This window comes from Onychostoma macrolepis, chromosome 25, assembly GCF_012432095.1.
Source record: "Onychostoma macrolepis isolate SWU-2019 chromosome 25, ASM1243209v1, whole genome shotgun sequence".
In the NCBI taxonomy this organism is placed as follows: Eukaryota; Metazoa; Chordata; class Actinopteri; order Cypriniformes; family Cyprinidae; genus Onychostoma; species Onychostoma macrolepis.
Genome location: NC_081179.1, coordinates 9,866,852 through 9,883,265, shown reverse-complemented (window position 1 = coordinate 9,883,265; position 16,414 = coordinate 9,866,852). Strand labels below are relative to the sequence as shown.

Below are 16,414 nucleotides of genomic sequence, written 5' to 3'. Positions count from 1 at the left end.
AGCACAGCAATGCGAAGAACTACCACGAGGGGGCGCAAAACACCACTTAATTGCAAACACGTTAATGCAAGTGCGTTTCTTCGGTTTATGCTTATAAAACATGTAGACCGACTCAACTGGGATACCTGTGTCTACATGATACATATATTTTCCATTTCCGTCATGTCCTCTCGCGTTATAGCAAAATCCCTTTTTTCGTATTCTATAGTCATTGGTTATACTCAGTAGTACACGCTTTACCTCGGAACACTTACGCGCGCGCATTACGTGTTTTACCAGTTGCATGATCTGATGTCATAAATTGACGATTATTTCCCACGAACACCATGAACAACACACCAGAGAAACGTGACTGGGCTGGATTTGCACCGTGGGGCTGAACCAATAGCAGCTCGTAAAGCCGAGTCACTCATACTGGTAATCCGTACACGTGTCATTGTGCTGCCCAATGGAAGAAACGAGAGAGTCTACAGTGGCTGCTCCTCATCTCAAACTTCACAGAGAGGCGTAATGTGGCTCCTGGACGGCTGAAATCGGGAATTGTTTACGCTTTTGGACTACCATTGATTTCACTGAACCTTTAGGATGGAATAAAGTGCAACTATGGTGGTGAATTCTGTGCATTGGTTTCGTAAGGGGCTGCGGCTTCATGATAATCCGGCTTTGCAGGAAGCTCTCAATGGCGCGGATACTGTACGGTGTGTTTATATTTTGGACCCGTGGTTTGCAGGCTCTGCCAACGTGGGAGTTAACAGATGGAGGTTCGTGCCTTTTGTTTTAGTGTTTTGTTTTTTTTGTTAGTTATAAACAGGCATACGTTGGGAAGTTTGGTGTAATTGTGAAGGGTAGATATGGTGGCGCGTAACTACGCAGCTCTTTTGCACAGCCGCTGTTATGTTTTGGCCCTGACATGCGCTGACTCGGTGTGCATGGTTAGCTGGTGCTCTGCTATGTCATTTTCAGGCAATACTTGTACAGAGATCTTATTTAAGCTCAAATAAATGACATTTTTGACTTTTTTATTACCCATGTATGTTATAAAAAGCGTTAAATATTGACTCGCGTAAGGGGCCCGACTGCTGTTTACAGCAGGTGAATGAACTTTACAAGTCAGCTGGATACTTCAGTTCAACTTCTATAAATCCAATAGAGTATGTTATTTCTATTTTAAAAATACGCGCTGAATTAATTAATCGTTAATGGCATGAAATGTGAACAATTGTCGTGGTGCCGTTACAGCTTTCAGACCATTAAGCTAACGTTATATGGAAGCTAACAGGCTAGTCGTCTTGCTCACGCCCACTTTGGTTTTATATAACAGCTAAAATTACCAATTTCATTATTGCGTCATTTAATGTGTTTGTCGGCGAAGTCAAACGCACGCAGACTAGAGACAGTATTTATAAAAATGTACGCGTAAAATGTTGTAAATTCAATGGCGCGAGTCACGTGATAGAACGGTCCCGTTCTCACGTGTGCTGTCTACCAAGCATGCTGTGAGATTAATTGTGTGTGTGAATGAATGAATAACCTAGTGCTAAAAATATTTTAATGGAATGCATATCATAGCATTGTCCTGTGACCTGTCAAAACGCCGTCAGACCTTTGAATCTTTTTATTGACGATAGTTTAGGTTGTAAACATCCATTTCTGCTCATGTATTTATGAAAACAAACTTGTATAAGTGTATTACTTTAAACCCGGTGCATGTTGAATCGTACAATAAGAGTTTTATAAAATATGTTTTTATTTAAAAGATTCTTATTAGGGGTTTTGATTCATCCCAGTGACTCGAATCTTCTGAAATCAATTCACCAGGATTTGTTCAATGACTCGGTTACGCCAGTAGGTGGCGACGAGCAGTGTTTTAAAAACGAATCATTTGAATCATTCACTTAACCATTTTTTATTTTATTTTATTTTTTGCAAAACTTGTAGAAACATACAGAGACAGGAATATATTCCAACAAAGAGCAATCATAAAAATAAGAACAGAAAACAAATATTCTAGATTTTTGCTATTTTTGCTAATGAATGAAGAATTTTGCATTCAATATATGAAAATTAACAACATATTCAGCAGATAGTAGCTTTAGATTTTCATAATAAAAATAATATCTTTGAGGAGGAAGGTACGGGTCACATTTGTAAGGTTAGAAACATAGGTGTTTAAGTCAAGCCATAATTTGTTGGTTTCACCACAATCAAAAAACAAATGGGTAGCTGTTTCCTCAAAACCACAGAACGATCAAGCCTCATCAACATTAGAATATTTAGAAATAGACAAATTAACAGGATCAATTTTATGAAGGATTTTATAATGAATCTGCTTAAGCTTGTTAGATATGCAAAATTTACTTGACAAAAGCCAGGCCTTTCTCCAATTTGTATTTGTTATAAAGGTACATCAGTAGAATTTCATAGAAGTAATCCTTCTCTTTGTCTGAAATATTTTGCGAATATGTCTGATATAGCACTTCAGATCTAAAATATCGATACCACCCAAACATAAAGCCGGATAAACACTGTTGCCACTTAAAATATTACCAAAATCATCAAACACAGATAGAATACAGTTCAAGTTATTATTAAACCAACTAGGGGGAAAAAAGGAGACTTATTTCTAACAGTTACATCTGCATTATTCCAAAGGAGAACTTTGTGGGGGGGAAACCATGGACAAAACACAATTTTCACGAAAGAAATGTAACCATTTTGTTAAACACCAAATCGTTTTGTCCGAAACAGGTCATACAAAACTTTATTAAAATGTATGTACAAATCTTTCGCAAAGTGTCTTTAAGCATCGTTCTCGTTTTCCTTACAAATGACAATGAAGCAGATCTGTTGTGTTTGCATTTTTTTCTTTTCAATTATTTTGGGCATGATTTTTAGCCTGATATATAAAAATATTAACCTTAATTAATCAGTGTGTTTCAGTTAGGCACTTGTGGAGTGTTTTTACACATTTGTAATTCATTAGAATTATTAATTTTGAATGTGATTCATTCAGATTTTATTCACTGCTACCTATTTTTAAAAGTATTTTAGGAGTAGCGAGCTGGAGTTGTAAGAGGTAGAATGAGGTTAAATAGTATTTTGGTGCCAAGATAGAATTTTCCAATGAAACCTGAATCAATAACAACCAATAGAGATTTGGGTGAGCAGTGCAAGGTGCTATTAATATTGCAATTCGCTGAAAATCATTTGCATTTTTACTTAAAATATGTAAATTGATTTTATCTTACATGTTGACAAAAAATATACAATATGTACACTTCCTTAGTGAGAAATAACTCCTGGTAACTCTTGCTAGTTGGTAATAACTTCTAAAATTTAGCACTACTTACAAGGTCATGGAATATTCGTATTAACTTTTGTAAATATTATAATGCTTGACATTTTCTCTCTGGCAGATTTTTACTGGAATCTTTAGAAGATTTGGACACAAGTTTGAGGAAACTGAATTCAAGGCTTTTTGTGGTGCGAGGACAGCCAACGGATGTCTTCCCGAGGCTCTTCAAGGTCTGTATTTCTCTCAGGATATTTGTCTTGGGTCTTTTAGTCTCACTTTGGCTTTTAAAATCTAAACCGTTATGTCTGACAACTTGAAGCATGGAAAGTTTCCATCAGGTCTGAGCATATACTGTGCACAAAGCAATGCTGAGTTTTTTGGTATGTTCATGTGTTTACGGTTAGTGGATTTGACTGAGCGTATTTTAACATAAGCTCATTTTTAATGCATCTGCAGTGATGTTAGTGGTCAGTTATCATTAGTTGGTTCATCTGCAAGTGATGATTTGTTTCAGAAGATTTTGCTCTCAAACTATGAAGAAACGGCAAACTGCTATGCATTTGTTTTGGCAGCAGCCGTTTTAAACAGATAACCAGCCTGAACGCTGATTTAAAACATATAGCCAAATATCATCCTCTGGCTAATTAGTTTAGCAAACATGAGCTCTTGGCTGGTTTCTATGGTGCCATAATATACACAAGTGCGGTATGGTCTGCTTGGAAGTCTAGTGTAGAGGAAGCTGTGGGTGTTGTGATCGCTGGTCCACTACGGTATCAACGGAAGAAATAGTAGATTCGTCAAAATGATGTTCAATTTCCAGTGTTGCCCATTCGGTACCGGACATTATAAAAGGATGTAGTGTGACAAGGATGGTGTTTGGTGGAAATATCAGCTTAAGTAGTTTTTGTTCTATTATAATAATAATAATAATAATAATAACAAGACCAATTAATCACAAAGTGTTTAGAGATGGTCTCCATGGAGGATGACAAACCTTGTGTTGCTTTTGTCTATTGTTTCTCGCGTGTTTCAGGTTGCCACTGAATTGCATCATCTTTGTTTTTTGTTTTTTTGTTTTGTTTTTTGGTAACCTAGAATGATAATCATAGTGTCTTTTTTTTTTTTTTTTTTTTAGTAATTTTGAAAACTTTCTAATGTTATCCAATGCTGTGGTTATTTGATCTAAAACATAATAAAATCAGTAATATTGTGAAATATTAGTTCTAAATAAATATTAATAAATATTATAAATATTCAATGTCACATGATCCTTCAGAAGTCATTTTAATATGCTGATTTTGTGATCAAGAAACACAAAATCTTATTTTTGTAAAGGGTTGTTTCTTGAGATTTTTGGGGAAACTGATTTTGTTTCAGGATTGTTTGGTGAATAGAAAGCTTGAAAGTATAGCATTCATTTCAAATAGAAATATTTTGACTTACAGTCAGCATTGATCAATTTAATGCATCTTGCTGAATGAAATGAAAAAAATTGACCACAAACTTTTGAACGATGGTGTATATGTAATTAACTATATGCATTTTTCTTGTATTATTCTGGAAAAAAATAAATAATTTTCTTAGTATTTTTTATTCATTAACACAAGGTCTCACAAAATTTTACAGTTTACTGTTTAGTTTTAAAATCAATTTCACCAAAAAGTCATGGAAATTAATAAAATCTTCAACTTCAATCTCAATTGTAAAAAATAATTGGCTAGAAACTGCTCATTGTGTGTGGAATCTCTATTAAAAAAGACTTCATTTTCCTTAATTTGTCTTTCACAACTGGAAAAGTCATGGAAATTCATTGCTCAAAATGTGTGGGAACCCTGAGTAATATAAATGTTTACTAGTAGCTACGCTTGCTAAGGCAATCATCTCTTTCCCATTGTGCATCCTTGAGTTTAGGGGACTATTCAAATCTCTAACCTAAAGTAATAGTTTAATGCATCCCACAGCTCTTAAATTTCTCATTTAGATGCTCCAGTAATTCCGTATTCAGCTAAACATCTGAGTCCTGACTCCTGATCGATTTACACCAGCATTTTAGAGTAGTTTGTTATGAAAGATCTCATTTTCATGCAGTCGGAGCAGTCTTCTCTCTCTCAAGCACGGCAATGCATCAGTCAAGTGTCTTGTACGAACCCATTGGCAGGTTAATAGTGCTGTTTATGCAAGTGGGTGAGGGCACCAGAATACCAGCCCTTCAAAGTGCACTTGTATAACCAAGATGTCACAGAATCCGCCTACAGTGCGCTTCTTCTGAACAGCTGAGTAGCACAGCATCCGTTTTTGTGATGATAACCTGAGCGACGTGTGAAAGGATATTGAAATGATTAGTAATGGTTTTCCTTTTTTGGTAATATAACACTAAATTACTATATCACCAGATGTACTTGCTGTCAAAAGAAGCAGCTTGCCAATGATGTTAACTCCCAAGAATTTTGCCTTCACTTTTATATAATTTTATTTTATTTTTTTCTGCTTTTAAATAAGGGGTAAAGATACTACACCTTGATGTTCTAGTAAGTTTTGATATTTTATAATTCTTTAACATTTATGTCTGATCTCTTGTCTCTTTCAGGAGTGGAATGTCACACGTCTCACATTTGAATATGACTCTGAGCCTTATGGCAAAGAAAGAGATGCAGCCATCATTAAAATGGCGCAGGAATATGGTGTGGAAACCATGGTACGAAACACTCACACGCTCTACAGTCCAGACAGGTGGGTGATGAACTGAACTCACACACATTGCTCGTGGAAAATTGACAAACACACACACACACACAGATCAATAAAACTCACAGATGCAATAAAAGCTTTTTTTACTAGTGATGACCATTCATAAGTATTTTAAGAGGTTTTATTACAGCTGTTCACTACTGTTCTTATGAAAAGTCTCTTATGCTCTCCAATTTGTTTGATCAAAAGTACAGGAAAAATTTTAATATTGTGATATTTTATTACAAATTAAAATAACTGTTTACTTTAATGTATTTTCAAATATATTCCTGTGATGGCAAATCTGAATTTTCAGCATCATTACTCCAGTCCTGAGTGTCACATGATCCTTCAGAAATCATTTCGATATGCTGATTTGATGCTCAAGAAACATTTATTATTATTATTATTTTCGATGTTGGAAATAGTTGTGCTGATTAATATTTTTGTGGAAACCGGAGTATGTTTTGTTCAGGATTATTAGATGAATAAAAAGTTCAAAAGAACAATTTACTTGAAATAGGAACATTATAAATGTCTTCGCTATCACTTTTGATCAGTTGCTTGAATAAATGTTAATTTCTTTCAAAAAAATATCTTACTGACCTCAAGATTTTAAACAGTAGTTTACATGAATCAGGAATCAGCAGAGACATGGTGAGATTACATTGACATCAATGTCACAAAACATATACAGACATGTTACAGTTATTTATTTGGTGTATAGTTTTTCAAAAATGAAACGGAAAGATGAATGTTTATTGTTAGCGCCCTCTTTAATCTGTTTTGAAATTTGGTGCATAATTACATTTTTAAAGCATTCTGAGTTCAGACAAATCAAAAGAAAGTGTGAAATTATTATTTCCCTCACAGACCTGAAAAGATTAAGAGTACGGTATTGTAAAATAATGCAATATTTAAAAATACCAACTGATTCTTTTACCGCATCACCCCTAACATCACATTTTCATAAATGTGCCCCTCACAAATGTAGCTAAATGAGTGCTCCTCTCATCGAACAGAATTGAGACACTTTATCATACGACACTCCAAACTCACTCAGGTCTCGATTGCCATCATAGAAAATCAGTTTTACCATTAATGACCAGGCGTTACATAAGTGTTATTGGAGAAACTAATCTAAAATTCATTACCACTTTCTGATAGGGTTATTATTTGCCATTATATAATTTCAGAAATTCATCTTTTGTTCAGTACTCATGCACCTTTCACCCGTCAGGTTAGGTAGGCAACACGTTATGTGGGCTGTTGGCACTTTTTTCTGAATTGATATTATTATTGAAATATGCATTAATCTTTTGGTTTGCTCATTTAACTTTTTACTATAAGTGAAAAACATCTCAATCATGTGGTAATTGGTTTCATTGACATCCATACTTGTGAGGTTATAAGTAGAGTATAAGTAATTTATTAGTATAAAAACTTTTAAAATCAAATTCTATAGCTTTCATGAAGTTACATAGTAGTATTATTTAGCTAGAAATGTATAGTTGGTAACGTCTGCGTGTGCGTGTAAATATATAGTAGTATTTATTCTTATTTTAATAATACATATTACATTTACAGTTTTATAATTTTCAGCTATTATTTTATAGAATTATGAAGTAATGATATATTTTATGAAACTTGTAATATCAGTAATACAAATTAATATAACAATAAATTTTATAATAAATATATATAATAAACTATATATATTTACATACACACATTTTATAGTAATATATTTTTCAGCTTTTACAAGTTGTATTTATTTATGATAAATATTTATGGATGTATGTGGTTTCTTTTTTTTTTTTCTTTTGACATAGTATAGGTAAACTTTTAAAACTGATGAAATATAAAAACTGATACAATTTACTAACATAGTTCAAATAAAAAAAAAAATAAAAAATTGGATTAGGGACAGTGAAAACGTAGTCAGTAGGACCGGTACAAATCTGCACTATTGGGCCAGAGAGGAAAACCTCCTTATTAGTCCAGTCATAGGGCAACATTCCCTAATCATTGACTAGATTCCTCAGTAAACTTTGCCAGCACTTTTAGCATAATGTGATATAACAATGAATTATGCAGTACCGTGACCCTGGCCTGCACTTGTGTTTGTGTAACTCACATTCTCTTTCTCATGCCTTTCCTGAGAGTATTATTACCAAAGAGGAGAGAATGACTTTGTGCAGATACCACTACCCCTGACGTGTAATGTAAAACAAGTGGCCTTTTGCGTAGGTTACATAAATGGGTTGGATGTTGGTGATACGCCCAGACTCTGTCTCATTCAGAAGGGAAGAGAATGAGCTTGCAAGCATAAGCGTGTGTGAATACATGTGCGGGTGTGCATATGACGTCTGTCGCTCTCCTGGACGATATGAGACTCGCTGCTGCCATCTGATGGTGGAAAGCTGCTCTGTTGGTCACACTGTGAAACATGTGCTGTGGGTGGGAGGGTGAAATAGCTCAGCATGCAAGTCACCACTGCAAACATGTGCGAGCCGAGCGCCAGGCTTTTCCTAACGAGCACGCGGGTGCCTCTGATTCCGCACCGTGCTGAGAAAACCGGCCAATGGCAGGGGCTCCACCCCTGACGGAAATAGGCAGGAGTTGTATAAGATCAGGACTATAAATAAGGGACAGGCTGTTAATGTGTTAAGGCTGTTGTTTCTCTATTAGAGGAGCCACTGAGACTATTAGCTCCTCTCTTTGAGTCTCTCAGAGCCAGACAGGCACATGTGATTGCATTTGGAGAATGTGGGGAAATGTGTTACCTTAGGACACGCAAACTTTCCTAGCTGATCGAATATGACTTTACTTTAATGACCTTGTTTCCTTGAGAATAAAATTGGGCTTTTTGCCATCCAAACTCGGGTTATTTGAAACAGATCGGTGAAATAGAATGTTCTAGAAGTGGTGTGTCCTATAATGAAGCAAGGTTATATTGATGTCAATCAGGGCAACAAGTTGTTGTTGTTTTTCAGTAGTTCAGATTTGTACTGATCCCACCACATAGTGTTTTATATTTTACTTTTAATGATTCAATTAAATAATGTGTATTTAATTTACACTATCGTTTAAAAGTTTGTGTTTTTAGGTAGGAATGTTTTTCAAAGTCTTTTATGCTCAACAAGGCTGGGCAAAAAACAAAACAGTAAATCTGCAATATTGTGAAATATTATTACTTATAATAATATACTTAGTTTTCTATTTAAATATATTTTAAAATGTAATTTATTCCTGTGATGGAAAAGCTGAATTTTTGGTCTTCAGTGTCACATGATACTTCAGAAATCATTCCAATATGCTAATTTGGTGCTCAAGAAACATGTAGTAGTATTATTATTATTATTATTAATACAAGTGAAGAAAACAGTTGTCTTGCTTAATATTTTAGTGGAAACCATGATACACTGTGATTTTTCAGGTTTCTTTGATGGGAAAAAAACAGCATTTGTAATATTAAATATGTCCTTGCTCAATAAATATATTCCCTTTTCAAAAAAAAAAAACTTATTGGCCCCATATATTCTAACAGTAGTGTGATGTGCAATGTATGTTCATTCCCTTGAAGAAAATGCATGTCTTTTTCACTAAATGTTGTAGTTGTTGATTAACCCACATCAAACATATTGGGTCTCTGACAGCCCTATCAGTTCGCTCAAACTTTTATTGGAAATGAACTCAGTGATGCCTTTGAAAGTTGTTTATCTACACTAAAACACTCTTAACAATCAGTCAAGATCAAATCAAACTGTTTTAAAACAAAGACATTTATCCTTCTGAGTTTTATTAATATTCAACCTTGGAGTGAAAATAGCTACTTTTAGGCAGTGAAATCTGAGACATGTTTTTGCTTTTCCCTCAGGATCATAGAAATGAACAACCACAGCCCCCCTCTCACTTTCAAGAGATTTCAAGCCATTGTGAACAGACTCGAACTTCCTAGGAAACCATTGCCGACTATCACTCAAGAACAGATGGCCAGGTGTCGGACACAGATCTCGGAAAATCATGATGAACGTTATGGCGTACCCTCTCTCGAGGAGCTGGGTTTTAAGACTCAGGGTGACAGCTTACATGTATGGAAGGGTGGTGAGACAGAAGCCATGGAAAGATTAAATAAACACTTAGACAGAAAGGTGAGACATGGTGATACTTAATGAAGTTAGACATTTTAAAATACATTTTAATAATGACTGTTGACATCTTAATTGTTTACTAGAAATGCAGTTATGTATTTTTAAATTTATAGAAAATAATAATGAATGATGGTTAGTTATTAACATTAAGGGTGAAATCTGTTTTATGCATTTATTTTCTTTGGCATTGTAAAACTATATATATATTTATTTGATTTAATCATGTTCTTTTGATGCAGGCCTGGGTAGCGAATTTCGAGAGGCCTAGAATAACCGCTCAATCACTGTTCGCAAGTCCAACTGGACTTAGTCCTTACCTACGATTTGGCTGTCTGTCATGTCGCGTGTTTTACTACAATCTGCGGGACCTTTTTATGAAGGTAAGTCATTGTTATTTTATGGCATTGTTTGTAATCTAGAGAAGTAGAAGTTTAATAGTTAAAATTCAATGGTAACCGGTATAGAAATCATGAAAGTGGATGTTCAAATCAAATATTTACACTTGCCAGTAGATGCATTTATGTTGAATAATAGAGGGTCCCAGAAACAAGCCTTGGCGGACACCATGAAAAAAGTGATAAATATACACTACTAGCCAAAGTTCTGGACACACTTGACTGAATTTATTTTTCTTATGAATTTAAAAGTCCTTTTGATCTAAAGGTTGATGTTGAAATGCTTGAAAGTAATTGAGGAGATCAAGTGTCTAAATGTGACAAAACTAATTAAAATGGATAGGTTGGTCCAGATAGTGATGCAAAAGAATACATGGGAACTTCAGTACTCATAAAAAAAAGTAAGGTGGATAGTTTATAAGTTAGTTTCATACAAGAGATTTAAAATGTGGCAGTAATAATATAGTATCAGAAAGAATTAATAATAGGAATATGCATGTATGGTTATAAAAGACAGTGCAGAACTGCCACAGCATAGTTATCCAAATATTTCGTGACTGTTTTCTCTTGCACTTGTCCAGCTGCGGAGACGATCCAGTCCACCCCTCTCGCTCTTCGGCCAGTTGCTGTGGCGAGAGTTTTTCTACACGGCAGGCACCAACAACCCCAACTTTGACCATATGGAGGGAAACCCCATCTGCGTGCAGATCCCCTGGGATCACAATCCTGAGGCGCTGGCTAAATGGGCAGAAGGTCGGACAGGGTTCCCTTGGATCGATGCTATCATGACCCAGCTGAGACAGGAAGGCTGGATCCACCATCTGGCCAGACATGCTGTAGCCTGTTTCCTCACTCGTGGAGACCTGTGGATCAGCTGGGAAAGCGGAATGAAAGTAAATAGGATGGCACAACTTCACCTTCTTTCCTTTTTTATTCCTTTTTCCTCTCCTAATGTCCCCCTCTTTCTCTCAGGTGTTTGAGGAGCTGTTGTTGGATGCGGACTGGAGCGTGAACGCAGGCAGCTGGATGTGGCTGTCCTGCAGTGCGTTTTTCCAGCAGTTCTTCCACTGTTACTGTCCTGTGGGCTTCGGCCGCAGGACAGATCCCAGCGGAGACTACATCAGGTACACAAACCAGCCCCGAACCACACCTAAGCACGTCTTACATCACTGGCTGGTGTTATATATTTTGAGAGTTTCGTAGATTTGTGTTGCATAAAGGCTTATGTAAACCGCCACAGGTTCAGGCCTTTCCACTGTGCATATTCAAAAGAGCTGCTGTGACAGTGTGGAGACTTCTAAATTAGGGATATCAGAAGAATACCTTGGAAAATAACAAGCTGCATCAAGTTGTGTTGCACACAAGAGGCCACAACAAATATTAAGAAATGATGAAATGCCTTTAATTCTGAGATAGTAATAAAAATGCATGTAATTATTTTAAAAAAAATAAATAAAAGTTATTTATTTTGCAATCATTTGCGTGTCATAAAACTATCTTATATTCTTACTTGCAGGAGGTACATCCCGAAGTTAAAAGACTATCCTAACCGCTACATCTACGAGCCATGGAACGCTCCAGAATCAGTGCAGAAAGCGGCCAACTGCATTGTGGGTGTGGACTATCCTAAACCTATGATCAATCATGCCGAGAGCAGCCGGCTCAACATCGAACGAATGAAGCAGGTTTACCAGCAGCTGTCGCACTACAGAGGCCTTAGTGAGTAACACAGAGTGTATCTATCCTTAATGAAAGATATTCTTTTATTACAGCCCTCTTATGGAGGAAATGGAAAATTACAGCATTTTGTCACCAACAACAACAAAAAACATTCTGATGATATTGAGTGCTTGTATAAGGGGTTATTTAAGCAGTTGCAGTAATTTACAGTACAGTAATTTGCTATAATTTCTCACTAAATTTCTTTGACCCAGTATCTCTAAGTACTGTAATGAAGCAGTTTGTTTTTGACCCCCGATTGAGTTCATAGATAGTTTGTAGTTAGACTGCATAGAGAAGTGATCATAGTTGATTACACAAAATGGAATATATTGCATATGCAGAGGCTGTATTGGCTGAAAATTGATTGCAAATGATGCAATAAGTGAAAAGATTTTAAAAGATAAGATGCATAAGATATCTGATCGGTTGCATTGATTGCAAATCTTTAGAGTATTGTTTATTAACATTGCAAAAAAACAAGGCTAAGAACATTGCTTGTTAAGACTAAAATAGATGACAGGTGTGGAACAGGTCTTGCTACAGAAGTCCTTATAATTTCAATGTGTCCATAAAAATACCAATAGTTGCAGCATTTTACTAACAGATAAAATAGAAAATGTCAGTAAATTTATAACCCAGTACATAGAAAAGATAATGATTGTTTGTAATGTGACCTCTGTATATTTGTTATGCAGATGACAACTTGGTGAGCGTTTACAAAAATTGCAACAAAGCCTCTTCCTCTATTTTCTCTGCAGGTTTGCTCGCCTCAGTCCCTACAATCCAGGAAGAGGCGGAGCCTCCCATGTCAGATGACTCTCAGGCCAGCAGCAGCACTGCTGGTGAGACTCATCAATCATCCATCATAATAACAGGATTCACTGTGCAGTTTTCAGTTGTTTTTATCTGTAAAGCAAAATGTAACTACAGTCCCTGATCTCACAAAAAAGTTTTACAATGCCAAAGAAAATAAATGCATGAAGCAGACTTCACCCTTAACGTTAATAACTAACCATCCCTTCACCCCTAAAAACAAACAAATGTTTCTTCTAGTCAGGACAGTACATTTGCTGAAGCACCATTATTTTTTGCAGGTGAAGCATCCAGTCCCATCTCTGCACCATCAACCCCACCCAACTCAGATCCCTCCACCCCAAACTCAAGCCCGACAGCAGCTGCCCCCGGGGCCCACACTCATAGAAAAAGGGTCCGTCCCTCTGAGCTTCCAAGCAAACAGAAGTCAAAAGTCAAGCACACCAACCAAGCCAAAGGAGTCGAGCAGAAGACTGATGACATGCAGTGACCACAGGTACCAGCTAGAGTTAAAAAAAAATAATAAATAGCTACAATGTTTTTACTGAGTCTTATTATTTATAATAATAATAAAAATAATAATAACTGTTCATCAAAATAACAATATTTGTTACAATAATTACAGTAATAAAAAAAATTACATGACTAATAATATTTATTTATTTTTATATAATTATTAAATAACTATTCTTATAGCTCAGGAAACAGAAGCAGAGAGTGCTACACGGGTGTCTTTATAAAACCCCTGGTGCTCATTGGATATAATGGAGGTAGAAATCAAATTGTATAGACGAAATACTTCCAAGGCACTCACAGGGTGAAATAAAAAGCCTTTAATATATTGGGCTTAAAGCATTACAAATAATTAAAAGTAGATCTACGCGTTTCGGCACAAAGCCTTCTTCAGGACACACACCAATTGCTTTACGATTTAGATTTTCTACCATTTTTGTAATTTGTATTGTTGATGATGTGTGACTTGATATTTGTATTGTTGTATTTATGAAGGTTGTGCCTTTTTTGGATTGAGATATCAGTATTAGCCACTCCTACATATTAACCAGCTGTTTTGGATGATTCAGCAATTAACACTAGTTTAAGAGCACCTGTGTAAAGCAATTGGTGTGTGTCCTGAAGAAGGCTTTGTGCCGAAACGCGTAGATCTACTTTTAATTATTTGTAATGCTTTAAGCCCAATATATTAAAGGCTTTTTATTTCACCCTGTGAGTGCCTTGGAAGTATTTCGTCTATACAACTATTCTTATAATTTACAAATTCTTATTGTATTTACGTATACATTACAATCAATATTTTTGAAACCAAACACTTCTAATATGTTGTGAAATTAAAAAGCATGTATTTAAAATAGTGAAAATAGTTTTTAAGCTCAAAATAATATTTAATATTTTTAAAACAACCATTTTAGGTCAAGTCAGTAATTTAAATTTTAATAGCTAGTAGCTCTGGTTTCATGAACATGTATCTAGTTATTACTGCAATGCTTCATGATGAGGTGTCATAAACCAGCTTGCTTTTCTTTCTCAATTTATTTTGCTGAATCCCACAATAATTGAATTAAGCATATTCAGGAAGGAGCAAAATGAACAGTGATGATGATGAATTATATTTCTGCCCTTTTCAGGTTGAGCCTGCTTTTGCAGTCCCATATCCAAGGAAGTCTGTGGAGTCCACCTCGCTGAACCATCCGATAGACAGAAACAGCAGGAGAAAAGTGTGCAAATGGCGCCACCTTTCGCAGAAGAACAGAAACAGCATTAATAAAAAAAAAATAACAAAAGAATTAACACTGCAGTTCCGTCAATGCGTGTGACAAATCCAGGGCTTGTTTGTCAAACATCAATAATAAAAAAGCTGCTTTTGTTCCAGTAAACATGATTGTACGAAGATTCAGATCTGTATCAGATGTGTAGTTCTCCCGGCATTGCGATCTGACAGAGATCTAATGGATATTGCCGTCGCCAGTGAAAGTTTAGTGATTCGCAAGCGATTCGCCGAGATAAGTATTCTTGGAATCTAGCCAAATTTTATGCAACTCTGGTCTATGGATTGATAATAGAAATGATGAGGGAACATTTGAAGATACTGCCTACAGTGTTCTGACCATGTGAATTTGAGAATACGAAGTCTGATGTAGTTGAACTCTATAATTGCTTGCAAGCTACAAGCAACTAGTTGACACAAGCAATGAAGAATTTTACTTCTTCGGTTTTTGGTTCAGTAATTTATCCCCATAAATATACGCTTTGTGTATGTAACTCCGAATGCAAACATTTCATTGCCACTGGCTGCACTAAAATTTTCCGAATTTAACAGTATCCAATCCTCAGTTTATAATTCAATAAATTTGATTTATTTACCAAGTGATTAATTTTAACATTTTCTAACAGTCGACAAGGATTAATTGTACATTCCACTAATGTGTGCGTTCATGATAATTTAACAGTTTAAGATGTTCTGTCTGCCAATGTGGAACAGCTTTATTTATTTTTTTTGACCCTTCTTTTCTTTTTTGTATTGTATAAAAGAGTTTATTTTCATTAAAAGGCTGACGGGATTGTTAAGCTGTTCTGTTTGTAGGCAGTAATTTATTTAAGCCTTTTCACTGCATGCTTCTGTCAGCGACAAACAATGTTTCTGCGATATATTGCATCTACGATGTTTCGATGTAGATTACAATGTATCAAATAAATTTCTTGAACCTATTTGTTTTTCTTTAATCTGAAAACTTCGTTATTCATTCGACGCCCTTCGTTTTACAGACATGAATGAATTCTTGCAGCTTGTAGAAGAAAGGTGTGTTTTCACTTTTCAAGGTGATCAGACAGAATTTTTGCCATGTGGATGTTAGAGCAGCCGGATACATTCCATAGATCTACACTGAAGAAGGGATTGGAGCCATATCCAGATATCATATGATCAGGGTGTGGGCTCTTTGGACTTAACCACACAGAAACACCTAGCAACCGTTTAGCAACTCCCTATCTACCACTCACAACACCCTAGCATGGTGATGGAAATTCCTGTACAGTCTGGTTTTAGTTTTGAGAAACACTGACTTCAACCACCACTAGAGGGCGACATATGGACCTAATGGTTTGTTTTTAATAAATATATGAAAATGCTAAAGGGCTGCTCATTTGCATTAAGTGATTAAAATAGATCATATTTATGGTAATAGTCATACATCTGTTCATTTATAAATGTTCAGATGTCTCTCTCTATGACTAACCCGCACATGTATTTTGATTTAGTATTGTGTGTTTTTCTTTATTTTTATTTCTAATAA

The 16,414-nt window shown here is 35.6% G+C and overlaps 1 protein-coding gene across 1 annotated transcript; it reads left to right on the top strand.

Annotated features, from left to right (window-relative positions):
* The first annotated feature begins 257 nt into the window (after positions 1–257).
* On the top strand, positions 258–15,830 carry cry2 (cryptochrome circadian regulator 2). The gene is made up of 11 exons (XM_058767327.1): positions 258–761; positions 3,417–3,525; positions 5,883–6,025; positions 9,903–10,176; positions 10,416–10,556; positions 11,153–11,464; positions 11,544–11,695; positions 12,088–12,290; positions 13,052–13,135; positions 13,388–13,602; positions 14,750–15,830. The coding sequence occupies exons 1-10, from the start codon at positions 604–606 to the stop codon at positions 13,594–13,596; spliced, it is 1,785 nt and encodes a 594-aa protein (XP_058623310.1). The 5' UTR covers positions 258–603; the 3' UTR covers positions 13,597–13,602; positions 14,750–15,830.
* The last annotated feature ends 584 nt before the right edge of the window (positions 15,831–16,414 follow it).